Here is a 19,861-nt window from a genome sequence, read left to right as displayed (position 1 = left end):
AAACCATGTTTTTTCAAAGTGAAAAGATAAGCACTACTTGGTAAGTTACGTAAACATTCTTATAAGGGGCAATATAACAAAATGCATTTGACAACATGCAGCTAAATCCATGGATAGTTACTCCATAATAGATTATTAAAGAAAAGGCAATGGCACCCCACTCCAGTACTCTTGCCTGGAGAATCCCATGGACGGAGAAGCCTGGTGGGCTGCAGTCCATGGGGTCACTAAGAGTCGGACATGACTGAGCGACTTCACTTGCACTTTTCATTTTCATGCATTGGAGAAGGAAATGGCAACCCACTCCAGTGTTCTTGCCTGGAGAATCCCAGGGATGGGGGAGCCTGGTGGGCTGCCGTCTACGGGGTCACACAGAGTCGGACACGACTGAAGCGACTTAGCAGCAGCAGCAATAGATTATTGATATAAAACATCATGAAGTTGTTACATAGATAAACTCTAGTATCTATCTCAGTGAGTACCACAGAGAGAAGACACAGATATACAAATCATGAACTTGCCGAGTGTGGCTTTTTAATGTTCTCTTAAGTATACATAAGGGCTTCGCTGGTGGTTCGAATGGTAAAGAATCTGCCTGCAATGAGGGACACCCAGGTTCAATCCCTGGGTCAGGAAGATCCTCTGGAGAAGGGAATGACAGTCCACTCCAGTATTCTTACCTGAAGAATTCCATGGACAGAAGAGCCTGGCCAGTTAAGTCCAAGGGGTCACAAAGAGTAGGACATGACTGAGCAACTAACACTTTCACTGAGTATTTGTAGACACTTAATCTTTGACTCTAAAACTATAAAATGTTTGTCACATAAAATCCTTTTGGAAAATTGTATTAAAATCATCTTTGGTTGCTGAATTTATTTTCTGCTTAAGTGTTTTTCTTCATGAAAATACATAATTCTCATGAATATTTATATATTGTGCTTATGGGTAATGAGGACTTTATGACACTTTATGGGCACTTGCTACTGTGAATATAAAACATACTATCAATTTTGGTAAGGGTAGAAAAAAATATTCAACTCCAAAAATGAGGGACAGAGGCAGCAGAAAGAAAATGTGTTTCACTGATAACAATTTGTTTCAGTTTGTAAGGTAATGGCAATTAACATTTCATAATACTCAATTATAATTCACCAAGAATAGTATCAACTACAATACCATGCACACATACTAAAAGTTGATGTGAATTACTCTTCCTAAAATGTATGGACTCAGGTCCATATATGTACTTTCATTAAGTAAAGTAATATTAAATATTCAATTAAAATTCAAACATATATTTTTTACTTATAGTTTTTAAATGTAATAAAAATATACAATTTGGTAAGATTTTAGAATAAAATCTAGAATTTAGAATCAGTTTAGAAATAAAGAGAGGATATGATCAAAGCGTTAAAGAATTTGTAATGGACAACAGTTATGAGAAATTTTGGAAAGCAAAATAATACAAATAAAATTCTATCAATTACATATCACTGCTCCATAATCAGATCTAAAGGACTATTTAGACCAGAGTAACTCACCATAAGAGAGGTCATCCTTAACACTGGAGTCAGGCACAAATGAGCCTAATATTCCATAATCTCACAGAATTCAGAAATTCAATCATTTAAAAAACAAAGTATGGAAAGTGAAATAAGTAACATTCAGTGAGGAACAATTATCAGTTTTATCTGTTTATATCCCAGGAAGAAATCAGTAAAGTGTCAGACTTCCTTTGTCTTAATAATTTCCACTGTTCATTCAAGCAGCCCCAGAGAATGCCCTCACTTAGTATAAGGCAGGTTTAGATATAATACCTGTTTCATGTACCCAACAAGCAATCTCAAGAGAGAAATGTCCTGCCTGTTTGGAGCTTGTCCTCATCTCAGCTTGAGAAAAATGTTAGTCTTATCATCCCAGATGCTGAGCATTCAATCAAGAGAATGAAAGGTTAAGTGATTATATGCTTACTATGTATGCCTACTATATATGAAGAGTGTGTGGTCATGCAGACACAGGCATATGTGTGCATGCATACACACATACCCCTATGCCTTTATGCAAACTGTTAGGTCACAGTAAGAATCTCTAGAAATAATCTCATGGAGAAGAAAGAAGCACGTATTCTTTCAACAAAATGTTAGTAACAGCCTGCTAGGGATCAGTATGTGAATTCAAAGTTGAATATGATAGAGAAAAAGAACAAATCTTTGCTGAGTACTTGTGATAAGTCAAGTACCATATTACAGCCTTCGGTACATACATAATTAACCACAGTATATTTTATTAGTCAGTTTATAAATGAGGAATCTGAAGTTCAATGTTCTTAAAGATATTCACCCCAGATCACACAGCTTGGAAGGCACTGTGCCCTGATTCTACTTCTGGAAAGCTCTAAGGACTGTGTCACTTCTACGACACCACTCTATTTCTATCCTCAAGGGGATCATCAGTCATCTAAGTCAAGTTATATTAATAAGAATCATAAGGATGTAGATTCATCTTTCCTGATATTGCTTATCAGTTTCTAAAACAGTCATCCTACTTAAGGACCTTCAGTTTTGAGCTTTTTCAAATGACAGAGTTAATTTTTGAGGGGCAGGGTGAATCAGAGAATACATTAATTGCACAAGAAAAATTGAAGGCAGGAGGAGAAGGGGACAACAGAGCATGAGATGGGTGGATGGCATCACCAACTCAATGGACATGAGTTTGCGCAAACTCCAGGAGATAGTGGGCAGGGAAGCTGGGCATGCTGCAGTCCATGGGGTCACAAAGAGCTGGACACTACTGAGTGAGAGAACAACAATATATTTCAAACATTACCAATTTTCTTCCGAAAGTGTAAGTTAATTTATAGAATAGAAAGTATTTACCTGGCACACTGCCATGATTAATGATATTAATCTCTTTACAATACACTTTACTACTGGCAACCAATGTCCCAAAATTAACTTCTGGTTCAATTTCCAATTGACATGATGGAATCAACCTAGAAGAGGAGAAAAGAGGACCATATGATGAATTTTAACAACTCTAACCTCATGGTTAAATCCACAGGGACTTTTATCTTAACTCCTTAAAAGAGATTTCAGTTTCCTTACAGGTCTGCTGGTGGGACATTTGTCAGTAAACAAAATTGCGAAATGAAGACATAAAAAAAGATAATCAAAGACATTTTAAATTAAAAAATCAGATTGTGTGCATAAATGCATGGAATACCCTCCCAAGTACTCACCTTGAAAGGTTACCCATGTATCTCAATTATTTTGCAGCTCAAAACATACTTGGAACTCTGTCTTGAAATCTCCACCTAAACCATACATTCTTTTGCCCACTCCCCTCAGAAGGGGAGGGAGCATACATACACCATACGTTCTCTTGCCCCCTCCCTCAAAAGGGTACCAGTTATCTTAACAAAGTAAGTCGTTTGGATGATGCCATATCTGATGAAATAAAAGAAGGTGGGATACTATAAAATATCACTTGGAGACTAAGAAAAGGTCTAAGAACTAAAGGATACAATTGATTTTTCATGTGCATATCTGTAACACATGTTTTCATAAGCATTTTAAAAAATCCATTCTAATCTTATATACATGTCTCATAAGGATATATATACATATATGTTTTTAATCTGGATAGTAATTTAGTTTATAAGGCATCATTAAGAATATTATCCTGTTTGATATTAAAAATTTTTCTGAAAGATAGGTAAATACTATGGCTATGTTACAGATGAAAAACAAAAGACTTAAAAAGCCTAAATTATTTATCCAAGGAATTATCTAGATACAACATTGAGGAACTTAACCTTGAATCCATTTTGTTAGATTTCATGTACATTACCTTAGAAACCTAACAATGATGACAACAACATCAATAATAAATGTATTAATAACAGATCTCTACTGAATCTTTAGGCTATATACCAGACACATGAATTAATTCACTCTCCTTAGGATACAACCTCCAAAATATAAATACATCCATGCATGCATACAATCATATATACAGACAAACATACCAAAATTCACAAATAAAAATAGCTGAAGAAAACATTCACAAATACTGTGTAACTCATTGATGGTCTGGGCCTTCTTTCTGGGATCTGTGTTTATACATGTTTTTGTATTATTGGATAGGTACAGACATTCCAGAGATCAGCTAGGACTGTCCTGTTTATGCTGCATATTCTAAGAAACACCTATGTTCTTCTCATAAAGAGACTGTAATTTTGAGACAGAAAAAGATCAATGACCTTGTACATCTCTTTACAATATACTTATATGTATATACATAATTGTGTTAATAAAGAGTTTATAAGATCTAAAAGAAGAATAATAATGCAAACAATGTAAGGTGAAAAGCTGAACAATTTTTCAAGCTTTTTCTCTAGCTAGGTGTGGAAAAGAATCTTAATAATTTCTTAAAAATCTTTCACACATACACATACATATAAATGTACATACATGCATACACATATATATGGTTTAAGGAGTAAGGGTATGGTGATATGGTAATATTTAATAGTTTCTCTGGCTTTCCTACTGGTTTGTCTTCCTCTTGTATAAAAAAAAATTCTCTGGCCCATATGTACCACAACATGTCAAGACCTTTGACCTCTGAGGACATAAAGAATCAAGCCACCTATAAGGAGAAGTGCCTCTTGACTCCAAATGCTCTCTGCAAAATGAGTTACCAGTTGAACCCTATCTAAGGGTCACACTGTAAGGAAATTCTGGAGAAGGGAATGAATGACCAATACACTAATACCAAGTACCAGTTATCTCAAAACTTGGAAATGCTCTCAAAGCTAAATAAATACCTTCCAATGGTGCAAAGGAATAGCTTATTCCTTGCCTAAAATGTGCCAACTGTTTGATTCCTATGCAAAATGGGATGCTGTGCTAAAGCAGAATTTCTCAACATGGAGAACCCAAATAATTGCACATCTAAATTCAGTTCATGAAAAAAAAAACACAAGGGAAACTATTAAAAGGCTTATATCTAATACTAATATTAATATTTCAATATTAATTCTGCTGGTGGTGGTCAAATAAAAACAAAAAATAATACCTATAGAATCATATTTTGCTGTAAAAAGAAGGATTGTGCATGTACATATATTAAAAATACCTAAAAATTTTATAATAGCTTTATCAGATAATTTTGTAACGAACAGAACTATACTTTTTTCAATGCAAAATGAAAAGCACAATGTCTTGGTCAAATAAACTATTTGTATTAAGGTTAATCTCCAAATCAGTTATTTAATTCTATATTATATTCATTATACTAGTCCATATTCTTTAGCCAATCTCAGAAGAGCACCATTTTGATTATCTTGAAGCCAAACGTCTGCATTATTTAAAATTCTGTGAAGCAAATACAGCAATAATTTAAAACTGAATTAAATTGTGACTATGGGGTAACAATAATCCATTTAGGAATACATACAACATAAGAATAGAAAGTAGAATGTTGGTTACCAGATGCTGGAAAGTAGGAGAATTAGGGAGATTTTGTTTAAGAGTACAATTTGGGAACTAGTAGATAAATATGTTCCAGAGAGCTAACATAAAACATAGTGATCACAGGCAACAATAATATATCATAAACTTCAATGTCAGGAAAGAAATGATGACCAAGTAAATGTGATACAAATGTCAGCCAAACCTATGATGGTAATATGTTACGATGTATAAATGTATCAAATCAACATGTACACCGTCAACTTATACAATGTTATATTACTATGTCAATTGCACTTCCATTTTTTTAAAAAAGTAAAATAGGATTAGAAGGAATAATCATTTAAGAAGTATAGTAGCAAGTAAGTCAAGAGAATAAAGTGGCCCACAGAAGCAATAATGATTAACTGTGTCTAACGCTGAGGAGAAATCAAGTAAAAGACAAAGGAGGTACCAAAAGACTGGAAATATGCAAGAGCTGCTCCACTGGAAAGCTGGGTAGAGAGTCAGATGGATTTTGTTGGAGTGAGAATGAAAAGTATGATTGTGGAGACAGAAAAAATAGCATTTTAAAAATAAATCTTGCTATCAAAAGGTATAGAAAATATGGCAGAAATAAAATAGGACGTGAGTTCCAGGGAAAGAAAAGAATACAAACAATTGTTGAATATTTCTAAGTGATTTTAATAAAAAACAGAAAACTAGTCTTTCATTTGTTTTGAACACTACAATTTGCTAAAAAATTTGTTCTTGAAATTCAGTTTAAGGATACTGTAGATACAAAAAGCCTTATTAGAGAAAATAGAAAATATTACTATGACTCTTATTTTCATCTGAAAGATGCTCAAAATGTTAGCTTCAATTATGAAGAATACATACCCAATTAGAGGGATCACTATTGTTTTATTTCCTACTGAAATAAGAAGTTGGTCACACATGTCTTCATTCTTATCAGGATGATATTCCACCATAGCTGTTGTCTGAAGGCCAGAAGCAAGTGCTTTATCCAGATTGGTCAAAATCAGTTTGAACTTCAGTGGAAGAAAAAAACAATAATAATTACATATCTTAACTCCTAATAAGAAAATAATATGAGCAACTATAGTAAGGAGTATACATTATTTCAAGAGATATATTAAGATACAGGCAATATTCCTGCCCTACACGCTTCAGATATACTTTTAATGGTAAATGAACTGAAACTGAAAATTCAGTCAGTCGAGAAATGTGTAAATGTTCAAGGGCTCCTTTAGAAGTATGAGGTACTAAAAAACAGAAAGAAAAAAAAAAAACAGGGGAAAAGAGCTGTGCTGAGTCTCTCAGTCATGTCCAACTCTTTGCGACCCCATACACTGTAGCCTGCCAGGTTCCTCTGTTCATGGGGATTCTCCAGGCAAGAATACTGAAGTGGTTTGCCATGCCCTCCTCCAGGGGATCTTTGCAACCCAGGGATCGAACCCAGGTCTCCCACATTGCAGGCAGATTCGTTACCGTCTGAGCCACTCAACATACACCTTTAGAAGTATGAGGCACTAAAGTACAGGAAAAGGGAATAGTGATCTAATAAAAATATTATTCAATCTAAATATATATATATATAACATACATGTACAAGCACACATACATTCATAAATACATATAGCATTTTATATACTTTCTGCTTGAGGACTTGGACTTCAGAAGGTGGAAGAAATATAAAAAGGAATAGACCAAGGAAAAAGAACTTTTGTTCTTGAAAAACATTTGCTAGACTCCAGGAAGACCTGCAGAGGGAAAGAGAATAACTTCTATGTATTAAGTACTTCTGGTAGGTCAAGCATTCGACAACTATTAGCTCACTTAATATACTTCTACAGCCCGGTAAGGCTGATATTAATGCTCCCAGTGTAGAGATGAGAAACTAGGGCCTGTAGGTTCAAGAATGTCAGTGAGGACTTGAAAGATACATCTATCTGACTCTAAAACTTAAGCTCTTTCCCCACAACTAGAAACTCCTGAATATATAATCTCTTAAAAGAAGCATATTATATATACATCCCTTGACAATTACATAATATTTAAGCCAGGGACTAATCAGGTGTCATATGAGTGATGCAGACTTAAGTATCATGAAAATCCAAGAGAAAACATGATAACTGTGGGCTAGGAATGAACACACTCAATGCAGGTTTAGAGGATGGATGTATAGGGTAGAGAAGAAGCAAGAAAGATGCTCCCTATGGAGGCAGGAACATCTCAAGCACATGCAGAGAAAAGAATAAGCAAAATAATCTTTCAGCAGGCAGCTAATAAGCTAGTCTTGCTGGGCAAAGAGCTTCAATGAGTAACAATGGAAGTCAAGTTGAAATTAACTATTCAGGGCTTTTAATGCCAGACTGAGTACAAGCAGTGGTTTCCAGCAATGAGGGTAATAGAGTACTGGAAAGATATGTTGATACAATTGGTCTGAAAGTGTCATCCTTCCAGCAAACAATGACTCTGAGACCTCATAACTACCACAGCCCAACTTTCAACCCTCATCAATTACTAAAAATCAAGGGATAAATATAGGTCTTTGGGTGCTGAAAGTCCACATAGCAGGTTTGATCATCTTCCTTTAAAAAAGAAGGACAGGAGTGATTCAGCAGCACACACCCAAACTACAAGTTTCTGAGCACTCTGGGTAGTCTGCAAAGGTGTCAAAGGCACCAACCCTACTCTTAGGAACTTATGATGTGACCACTGAGTTGAAAGTAACATTTACCAGACACAAGTCCAAACTCTAATGAATGTCTGTATATGCAATTAGTATCCAGTAGGGGAGAAAGAGACACGACTGAAGCGACTTAGCATGCATTCATGCATTGGAGAAGGAAATGGCAACCCGCTCCAGTATTCTTGCCTGGAGAATCCCAGGGACAGAGGAACCCGGTGGGCTGCTGTCTATGGGGTCGCACAGAGTCAGACACGACTGAAGTGACAGCAGCAGCAGCAGCAGCAGCGGGGAGAAAGAATTTGGAGATAAGAGAAGATTTGTTTGAGAAAAATGAAAACTCACTTTTGACGCTCGGAGATGGACAGGATTTGGAAGGCAGTGATTCTTACAGGCGGGAATAATAAAAACATGGGTCAAAAGAAAAGGAAGTCTGAGCCAACATGGGTAACAGGACAATGACAAGAAAGACTGGCCTGACAGAACCAGAGGCCACACGAGTCAGCAGAACCCTGAAGATAGGACTGGGTCTTAGTTTTCTAACAGCAACCCACAGTAGGTGGCATACGTCACTGCATATGGCAAATAGTAGGCAATGCAGGATCTTGGAAAACAAGGTGGAAAACAAGCTCTGATGTGTGTTAAGAGAATTGTTTCCTAAGTAACCACAACAGTGACGACGGCAATGCTCTTTACATAGTACCCTGTTTTTTTCTTGTTTCCTCCAAGACAGCTAATATATTTTTTACTAATCTATCCCTTAATTCCCTTTACACCTATGAAGGACCAGGAGTACACATCATGATCTTGCAACAAATATAAGTTCACACTGATATCGAGCTCATGGCTTTGGCCTCTAACTAGCAAACCTGTGTGGCCATTCTCTTGCTAATGTCAAGACCTGTGTTCTAAATAAAAAAAACACTAAAATGAAATATATTATTTTTCTTCTCACTGCACAAAAACCGCTCATACAAGTGTCTCCTCAGTTTCAGTACAGTTCATTCACTCAGTCGTGTCCGACTCTCCGCGACCCCATGAATCACAGCACGCCAGGCCTCCCTGTCCATCACCAGCTCCCAGAGTTCACTCAAACTCATGTCCATTGAGTCGGTGATGCCATCCAGCCATCTCATTCTCTGTCGTCCCCCTCTCCTCCCGCCCCCAATCCCTCCCAGCATCAGACTCTTTTCCAGTGAGTCAACTCGTCGCATGAGGTGGCCAAAGTATTGCAGTGTCAGCTTTAGCATCAGTCCTTCCAATGAACACCCAGGGTTGATCTCCTTTAGAATGGACCAGCTGGATCTCCTCACAGTCCAAGGGACTCTCAAGAGTCTTCTCCAGCACCACAGTTCAAAAGCATCAATTCTTCGGCACTCAGCTTTCTTCACAGTCCAACTCTCACATCCATACATGACCACTGGAAAAAACATAGCCTTGACTAGACGGACCTTGGTTGGCAAAGTAATGTCTCTGCTTTTTAATATGCTATCTAGGTTGGTCATAACTTTCCTTCCAAGGAATAAGCGTCTTTTAATTTCATGGCTGCAATCAGCATCCGCAGTGATTTTGGAGCCCGATAAAACAAAGTCTGACACTGTTTCCACTGTTTTCCCATCTATTTCCCATTAAGTGATGGGACCAGATGCCATGTTCTTTTTTTCTGAATGTTGAGCTTCAAGCCAACTTTTTCACTCTCCTCTTTCACTTTCATCAAGAGGTTCTTAGTTCCTCTTCACTTTCTGCCATAAGGGTGGTGTCATCTGCATATCTGAGGTTATTGATATTTCTCCCGGCAATCTTGATTCCCGCTTGTGCTTCTTCCAGCGCAGCGTTCCTCATGATGTACTCTGCATATAAGTTAAATAAGCCGGATGACAATATACAAACTTGACGTACTCCTTTTCCTATTTGGAACCAGTCTGCTGTTCCATGTACAGTTCTGACTGTTGCTTCCTGACCTGCATACAGGTTGCTCAAGAGGCAGGTCAGGTGGTCTGGTATTCCCATCTCTTGAAGACTTTTCCACAGTTTATTGTGATCCACACAGTCAAAGGCTTTGGCATAGTCAGTGAAGCAGAAATAGATGTTTTTCTGGAACTCTCTTGCTTGTCCTTTTCATTATAGGGGACTGGAGTGCAAAAGTAGGAAGTCAAGAAACACCTGGAGTAACAGGCAAAATTGGCCTTGGAGCACGGAATGAAGCAGGGCAAAGGCTAATAGAGTTTTGCCAAGAGAATGCACTGGTCATAGCAAACACCCTCTTCCAACAACACAAGAGAAGACTCTACACATGGACATCACCAGATGGCCAACACCGAAATCAGATTGATTATATTCTTTGCAGCCAAAGAAGGAGAAGCTCTATACAGTCAGCAAAAACAAGACTGGGAGCTGACTGTGGCTCAGGACATGAACTCCTTATTGCCAAATTCAGACTTAAATTGAAGAAAGTAGGGAAAACCACTAGACCATTCAGATATGACCTAAATCAAATCCCTTATGATTATACAGTGGAAGTGAGAAATAGATTTAAGGGACTAGATCTGATAGAGTGCCTGATGAACTCTGGACGGAGGTTCATGACATTGCACAGGAGACAGGGACCAAGAACATCCCCATGGAAAAGAAATGCAAAAAAGCAAAATGGCTGTCTGAGGAGGCCCTACAAATAGCTGTGAAAGGAAGAGAAGCGAAAAGCAAAGGAGAAAAGGAAAGATATAAGCATCTGAAGTTCCAAAGAATAGCAAGGAGAGATGAGAAAGCCCTCCTCAGTGATCAATGCAAAGAAATAGAGGAAAACAACAGAATAGGAAAAACAAGAGATCTCTTCAAGAAGATTAGAGATTCCAAGGGAACATTTCATGCAAAGATGGGCTCGATAAAGGACAGAAATGGTATGGACCTAACAGAAGCAGAAGATATTAAGAAGAGGTGGCAAGAATACACAGAAGAACTGTATAAAAAAGATCTTCACGACCAAGATAGTCACGATAACGTGATCACTGACCTAGAGCCAGACATCTTGGAATGTGAAGTCAAGTGGGCCTTAGAAAGTATCACTATGAACAAAGCTAGTGGAGGTGATGGAATTCCAGTTGAGCTATTTCAAATCGTGAAAGATGATGCTGTGAAAGTGCTGCACTCAATATGCCAGCAAATTTGGAAAACTCAGCAGTGGCCACAGGACTGGAAGAGGTCAGTCTTCATTCCAATCCCAAAGAAAGGCAATGCCAAAGAATGCTCAAACTACCGCACAATTGCACTCATCTCACACGCTAGTAAAGTCATGCTCAAAATTCCCCAAGCCAGGCTTCAGCAATATGTGAACTGTGAACTTCCAGATGTTCAAGCAGGTTTTAGAAAAGGCAGAGGCACCAGAGATCAAATTACCAAAATCCGCTGGATCATGGAGAAAGTGTCTCCTAGACATCCATAAAATAGTGTTTGTCCAGATCTGGGATTTACTGCCAACTTGACTTTTAAAAGAAAATATATTCAGATGTACATTCGATTGTTTAATAATATGTAGTAAATTAGTGAAATAATAAATGATTTCTCTAATTTTACAGTGTTTGTAGCAATCAGGTACTTCCTGATTTAAAGGGTTAGGCACTGTATGATTTTATTACAAAATAAACACATTACTACTGTCAAAACGTGTAAATACAAAAATCCATAAAGAATGATTCCATTTATATGAAACTCAAGAACTGACTAGTAATCTGGTTCATTACAAGTCAGTATAGTGGTCACCTACCTCCATGGGTTGATTATTCCAGGTACTACAGAGAAACTTCTGTAGTGGTGGAAATATTCTATGATTTGATCTAAGTGGTAGCTACATGGAGATAAATGCATGTAAGAATTCATCAAGCTTTACTTTCAGTTTCTGTGCACTTTAGGGTAAACAGTACATCAGGTTTTTAAGTGTAAAAAGTAGAGCCTAAGACTGGCCTGCAGAGAAGGCAATGGCAAGCCACTCCAGTACTCTTGCCTAGAGAATCCCATGGACGGAGGAGCCTGGTAGGCTGCAGTCCGTGGGGTCGCTAAGGGTCAGACACGACTGAGCGACTTCACTTTCACTTTTCACTTTCACACATCGGAGAAGGAAATGGCAACCCACTCCAGTGTTCTTACCTGGAGAATCCCAGGGACGGGGGAGCCTGGTGGGCTTCCGTCTATGGGGTCACACAGAGTCGGACACAACTGAAGTGACTTAGCAGCAGCAGCAGCAAGACTGGCCTGACTGAACCATAGGCCCCACGAGTCAAAAAAACACGGAAGACAGGACTGTGCATTCATTTTCTAACAGCAACCCACAGTAGTTAGAAACATATATAATTTTAAGTGAACCTTTCTGTATCTGCATATAGAAGTCCAGCTGCATTCAGTATCATTATCAGGACTATTTCATGAGAAAATGCAGTTATGCATCACTTACATATCAAAAATTTTCACCTGTCCTATATCAAGTCTCCCTGAGAACATGTGATCATAATAAATTAATGTCCATTCATTCACACAGATAGTATAAAATAACAGTGACAGAGATGAAGTTCTGTCAACTTTTAAATCAAAAGAAAGATGAAAAGATAGGGATAGCTTCTTAGAACATTAATTTTGCTGATTATTCAACTTGTACTAACTCCCTCATTAGTTTTGTTTTGTTTTGTGGTCGCTGCCATCTCACCAGGGATCAAACCTGTGACCCCTGCAGTAGAAGCATGGAGTCTTAACTACTGGACCACCAGGGAAGTCCCCTCCCTATTAGTTTCTAAGGTTTTGAGGGCAGAACTGTCTCCATTTTACATGCCTCACACCTACTTTCTATTTTGTAGCAGGTGCTAAACAAATGTTTGTTACAGTATGAAATAATAAACCTTCCCGCTATCCTACAGTAGCTGGAGTAATCAGGCACTTTGTGACCCAAAGGGGAGTTAATGGAGAATAAGTTGTCATAATTCTACAACATTATGAAGCATTGATTCTTGGCTGTTAGGAGAGACACATAAAATCCTCTTCCCTTTTCCCCCCAAACTCCAAATGAAGGAACTGGGAGATTCCAGATCGACTTTTCTCCCCTGTCTCCCAGCCCCAAGCAAAAAGGAAAAAGAAAGAAACAAAAAGGCCAGCCCACCAAATCACCGCTTCACAGGAAGCTCAATTCTGCCCGCACCCTCACAGAAGCCGGGTGCCTACTCCCCAGGCCCTCCTGAGGCCCTGCTCTGAACACCCCTGGGTGTGTTACCTGTGGCTTGACAGGCTCCTGAAACCGGATTTTCTGGTTGCTTCGGCCGAGATTGTGTACGGTAAGTGGGAGGCGGTAGACCCTCCCTGCCAGCGCGTCCAGAAATTTCACTTCTGACGGGGTCACCCGCAGCTGCAGGTCCTTATTTGGGGTCTCCAAGTCCCGGGCCATCACGAGGGAGGTCCTCTCGGTCTCCATGGCTGTGCTCTATGTAGCCGGCAAACCGTCGCGGACTTGACCACTGACTAGAGTGGACGCCGTCGCTAGGCAACCGCCCCGACGCCACGCGGTCGCCTCCAGCCCAGCCGGCTTTGGCGCCGCCCAAGCTGGGCGAGTTGGCAACCTCACGGAGGCTGCAAGCTTCTGGTGAAAGTAGCCAGTATCCCAGGTGTCATCAGAGTAACTGTAAAACGTGTTTTGGTCACCTAAATCCCAGCCTGGCAGGATTTTAAGAGGCCACTGGCGGGGTGGGCATTTTCCTAGACCTCTCTTAAGATTAAGCTTAAAGAGCAATGAAAGTTCTGCCCAAGTACGCAACAAGATGTAACAGTAACGGAGGAAAGCAATGGAAACACAGCCAGATCCCCCTGACTCCGGCTCAGTTGCCTTTAGGCTAGTGTTTCTAAAAATCTACTAACAATCCTCTGGGTTTTTGTTAAAATTCATAATCTGTTTTCAGTAGATCTGGGGCAGGGCCTAACACAGTCCCAGGTGATTCCAATGGTTCTGGTTCAAGGACCACACACTGAAGAGAGGCTATAAAAATTTTAAGTCCTCTAGGTGTAAGTTTCTTTATTTGTGAAAGAAGGAGCTGCTCAGAAGATTCACATCAAGCATCTTCATAGCTATTTATATGAGCACCTTTCCAACAGGTCTAAATTCACTGTCCAATCCATAGTCTCTCTTCATCTTTCATCTGCTGTGGTAGTCCTTGGTTTCAAAACATTAGGTGAGTGCTATTTCCCCTTCCTCTGATAACTTCACAACAGTTTCTTCTATAGACCTTTATTAATTTGCAGCCAAGCAGTGAAAAAATGGCTCCCCCCTCCACACCTTGTTTTAAACACTATATAGAATTTCCCACTCACATAAAAATTTATTTATAATTAAGTGCTTTCATTTCCTCACTGCCATGGCACATGACTTTCACTCTGAGTGGACTAGCCTTTCCATCTCCTGGTCAAACAGTTACTCATCCTTCAAGACCTAAATATCTTTGTAGAATACTTTCCCACAATTGTTTTACAAGATTCTCACATTTCTAAGATGATCAGTAAATTATTACTTCACTATAAACTATAAAGACAATTTTTAAAATTTCTTGGAATTGTCAATAGTTGAAAATAGTGCAAGTAGTGGTGGTGGACATTGTGATTTACAGATTCTTATGAACTGAGTAAAAGCACCTGCATAATTTTTCAGATTTTTCTATATTATGACTTCACAAGTGGGAGATGTGAGTCACGCCTGGATTTCTGTGCTAATCACTACTATGGTATCACAGTACAAATCCAGTGTGTATGCTGTAGCTCCTATGCAGGACACCTTTACAGCACAGAAAGGACAACAGTGGCCCAAGGAACTTGACTGAATCAAGACCACAGTCCATACAAAGCCCTCTCATCAAACTGGAAATTCCGAAGAGGTCTCAAAATTGCCTACTGCCCATTCTCAAGCAGACTATCTCAAGTCTAGACTTCTGTATAAATCCTAAAGATACAGTGATGCAAATCAAATGGAGAACAATGTTTCCCTGTTCTATTCAAGCTCTCATCATCAATGTCACATAGCTCTCTCCATCTTCCCTAAGCCTAGAGCTCAATCTGTTGCCCTTAGTAACTATAATTAAACCTTGTTGATTTTTTACCTTTTTTTAACCTACCCTAAATGTAAACTTTAGATAAAGTACTCTTAACACTTGCATCATGTGTTTAACTCCTAAGTATCTTCTCCAAATTCTATTATCAAATAATGGACATATGAAGGCATAGTTGGGTGAATTGTAGGCTGTTTTTAGTCAAAATTTTAAACTATTCATGATTATGTAGTTACTTTAAGGCTGGACAAATAACATAACAAGAGATTTTTACATAACAGTGATTAAAAAATATAAACAGTACCTTTTTTGTGTGTGCATGTATAATTTTCTAATATGGAGGCTTCATGGAGAATAATTTTCATTATATATCATGGATGAAATGTGTGTGTTCATCTTTGCCAGATTTCCAAGGCAGCATGGTTGGCAGGACTTATATATAAAAATCAAAGTAGGCACTCTGACTGGAACACTTTATATATTATTAATAAGGTTTAATTTTATTCCTCATTATAATAATGATGAACTAAATAAAATGAGGACTTGAAGATTAAGTGGACATGCTAAATGTCCACTGCAGACTTACCATTCTTCTACTCTGAATTAGTTTAAGAGAAAAAAATGTAACTCCTATCAATTAACTATAAATTTTGCCATGTGAAACAGATATCAGAAGTCCTATTTCATACTTAACTAGTGGAAACTCTAATGGTGAGTGTGTGTGTTAGTGTGTATTAGTCTCTCAGTCGTGTCCATCTCTTTGTGACCCCATGGACTGTAGCCCACCAGACTCCTCTGTCCATGGGATTCTCCAGGCAAGAATACTGAAGTGGGTTGTCATGCCTCCCTCCAGGGGATTTTCCTGACCCAGGGATCAAGCTAGGGTCTCCTGAAATGCAGATGGATTCTTTACCATCTGAGCCACCAGGGAAGCCCCTAATGGTGGGTAGAATCTCTGAACACCAAGGAAGGGACAACAAGAGGAAGTAAGTGAAATGATCCCTAGTAAATTTTTGGATGTTTGCGTCTATACATCTTTAAGGGACTGAAAAAAGTTGATGACAAAGGGAAAAAGGGAAAACACTGGATATTATTTTGATAATTTAAAATCTTGAAAAGTTCCAAATCATTTTTTGAAAAGAGTCTGAATGAAATCCAAGAAAATACATTACAGTGGTTAGAATACTGACTAAGAAACAGGAGTTATTGAGAGAGGGCAAAAAGAACTAAGTACAAGAGTATTAAAAGTGTGGTAACCATCATGTTTATAAAATAATTTAAAAGTCGATAGTATACAATGAGATTCACTAAAGTTACATATAAAAAGTTCTTCAAGATAATGAAAAGCCATGCCAATAAGAACAGATTGACCAGATTAATGTCTGGATAGAGTAGAATAGCATTAATTACTTGGCAGAAACGTAAACAGAAAAATTGCCATTTTCACAGAGCATATAGTGAATGATAGGAAGCCACTAACCAACCCAAGTCAAAGGGTACAAATTTCTCTATCACTAAAAGCAAGTGTGTCTTACTATACCCAGATGTCATTGCAGAAATTGCTAATTGTGCCTCAGTATCCATTTATATACATTTTCCATTTACATACATTTTCCATTTACTGTGGAAAATTCTTAAAGAGATGGGAATGCCAGACCACCTTACCTGTCTCTTGAGAAACCTGTATGCAGGTCAAGTAGCAATAGTTATAACTGGACATGAAACAATGGACTGGTTCCAAATTGGGAAAAGAATATGACAAGGCTGTATATTGTGACCCTGCTTATTTAACTTATATGCAGAAAAATAATGCAAAATGCTGGACTGGATGAATCACAAGCTGGAATCAATACAGCTGGGAGAAATATCAACAACCTCAGATATGCAGATGCTACCACTCTAATGACAGAAAGTGAAGAGGAACTAAAGAGCCTCTTAATGAGGGTGAAAGAGGAAAGTGAAAAAGCTGGCTTAAAACTCGACATTAAAAAATTAAGATCATGGCATCTAGTCCCATAACTTCATGGCAAATAGATGGGGAAAATATGGAAACAGCGACAGTATTTCCTTAGGTTCCAAAATCACTGCAGATGGTGATTGCAGCCTGAAATTAAAAGACGCGTGCTCCTTGGCAAGAAAGTTACAATAAACCTAGACAGTGTATTAAAAAGCAGAGACATCACTTTGCTGATAAATGTCTGTAAAATCAAAGATCTGTATGGTTTTTCCAGTAGTCATGTATGGATGTGAATTGGACCATAAAGAAGGCTGAGTGCTGAAGAGTTGATGCTTTAAAACTGTGGTGCTGGAGAAGGCTCTTGAGAGTCCCTTGGACTGCAAGGAGATCAAAGCAGTCAAACCTTACAGAATCAACACTGAATATTCATTGGAAGGACTAATGCTGAAGCTCCAATACTTTGGCCAGCTGATGCAAAGAGCTGACTCATTGGAAAAGACTCTGATGTTGGGAAAGATTGAAGGCAAAAGGAGAAAACAGATAGCAGAGGATGAGATGGTTAGATAGCATCACTGACTCAGTGGACATGAATTTGAGCAAACTCCAGAAGATAATGAAGGACAGGGAAGCCTGATGACTGAACAACAAGTAGTGTGCTTCCTTCCTTATAGAAGATATAATGACAAATACACACACTGAAAGATATGCAACATTGTTCATTGTTGTTGTTCAGTCGCAAAGTTGTATCCGACTCTTTGCAACCCCATGGACTGTAGCACACCAGGCCTCCCTGTCCCTCACCATCTCCCAGAGTTCGCCCAAGTTCATGTCCATTGAATCGGTGATGCTATCCAATCGTCTCATCCTCTGCTGCCCTCTTCTCCTTTTGCCTTCAATCTTTCCCAGCATCAGGGTCTTTTCCAATGAGTCAGCTGTTCACATCAGGTGTCCAAAGTATTGGATCTTCAGCTTCAGCATCAGTCCTGATGCTGAAATGTACCCTGGTATAAAAGTGATATATTGATCCAGAAAACCTCAACATCATTTGATGAATAACCAATAATAATTACAAAATACGGTCCCTCAAAAGTTGTATTTAGTGCAGCATTAGCTGCACTTAGCAATTGGACATAAATTCTTCCAATAGCACTTTCCCTTAATTTTTCCCTGGGAATTTCTTGCTGAGATTCAATATTTCTGTCAAAGACATTATCAGTTTCATACACTGACTTACCTATTTTTTCTTTTCCATTTGTATTCACAATTGCATTTCTCTGTTATTGTTTAATATATCTAGGAAACTACTTGAAATTTTTATTAATAATAATTATTTTAATTATCTTTCACTGTTTTTCACAGTTGCAACATACCCTGCATTTTTTGCCCTTTCCCTTTGTCCTACATTTTCAATTCCATTTTCCTCATTTCTTCCTCTAAGTTTATGCTTTTGCTGAAGTAAAAATTGCCATTTCTTTCTGTCCTTTTATTTGAGTTCAGTATTTGATTGGTGAACCACATAACACCAGGGCTTTAGACAGGGCTAGTCTCATAGTATAGGCTTTGAATCAAATTTTATTGGGCTATAAGAAACTGATGTTTATTGAACTATAAAATGCAACCACCATCCAATCAGGACCTGATAAAAGTGACTAGTTGATGACTGAAATCAATGTGAAAAAAAAGTCTCCAAGTGGTGATTATGAAAGGTATTGTTCATCAAATGATTTAAGATACCTTCATTCCTCAACTCATTTATATCTCTCTATATATTTTATTTCCTGTTTGACCCCAGTGAACCCCCAAACCCCTTTGGTGTTACTTATTTCAAATACAATTTAAAAATCTGTTTCCAAAGGGCTTCTGAGACTGGTGAAATGAATGAGACAATTTAAAAATCCATTCTGTAACCAAAGGGGAGGAAAACCTGTAAAACAGGTAATGAAAAAAATATTTTCAATTACTGGTTCAACAAGAAATATGTGTCAATGTATGTATGATTTGATATATTCATTTTCAGTATGCTTTCCTTATCTATAAATCAGAGAGCTTATTCTTAGGTTGAAAAGGAGACTGGGGCTCTTGAGGAGGACAAAGGGAGGAACTATTTTGTTTTTTCTACATTCTTTTGTCTTAGTTAAGACATTTTGTCTTAAACTCTGAGTTGGTAAAACAACAATCTTTAATACAAATTTTCTTTAAGCCTAGAGCTAATGATAACAGGACAGGACAACTCATCTTGCTCAAGGGTATGTTTTCCCTTAAGCTCTGTCAGTTCAGTTCAGTTCAGTCGCTCAGTAGTGTCCAACTCATTGTGACCCCATGAATCGCAGGACGCCAGGCCTCCCTGTCCATCACCAACTCCCGGAGTTCACTCAAACTCACGTCCATCGAGTCGGTGATGACATCCAGCCATCTTGTCCTCTGTCATCCCCTTCTCCTCCTGACCCCAATCCTTCCCAGCATCAGGGTCTTTTCCAATGAGTCAACTCGTTGTATGAGGTGGCCAAAGTTTGGAGTTTCAGCCTCAGCATCAGTCCTTCCAATGAACATCCAGGATTGCTCTCCTTTAGGATGGACTGGTTGGATCTCCTTGCAGTCCCAGGGACTCTCAAGAGTCTTCTCCAGCACCACAGTTCAAAAGCATCAATTCTTCGGCAATCAGCTTTCTTCA

General features: G+C 38.4%; 1 protein-coding gene across 1 annotated transcript in view; it reads right to left on the bottom strand.

The window, feature by feature from the left end:
• The window catches only part of CFAP47 (cilia and flagella associated protein 47), a 509,689-nt gene extending 496,074 nt beyond the window's left edge, over positions 1-13,615 (bottom strand). The window contains exons 1-3 of the mRNA XM_088833637.1: positions 13,418-13,615; positions 6,354-6,505; positions 2,877-2,992 (exon numbers count right to left, since the gene is read on the bottom strand). Of these exons, the coding sequence (XP_088689763.1) occupies positions 2,877-2,992; positions 6,354-6,505; positions 13,418-13,615 (466 nt within the window). The remainder of the gene's footprint in view (positions 1-2,876; positions 2,993-6,353; positions 6,506-13,417) is intronic.
• Positions 13,616-19,861: the final 6,246 nt, after the last annotated feature.

Source organism: Moschus berezovskii, chromosome X, assembly GCF_049115385.1.
Source record: "Moschus berezovskii isolate FMDL1 chromosome X, NW_MosBer_1.0, whole genome shotgun sequence".
NCBI lineage: Eukaryota > Metazoa > Chordata > Mammalia > Artiodactyla > Moschidae > Moschus > Moschus berezovskii.
The sequence above is the reverse complement of the archived record's forward strand: the minus strand, read 5'-3'. Positions and strand labels throughout refer to the sequence as shown.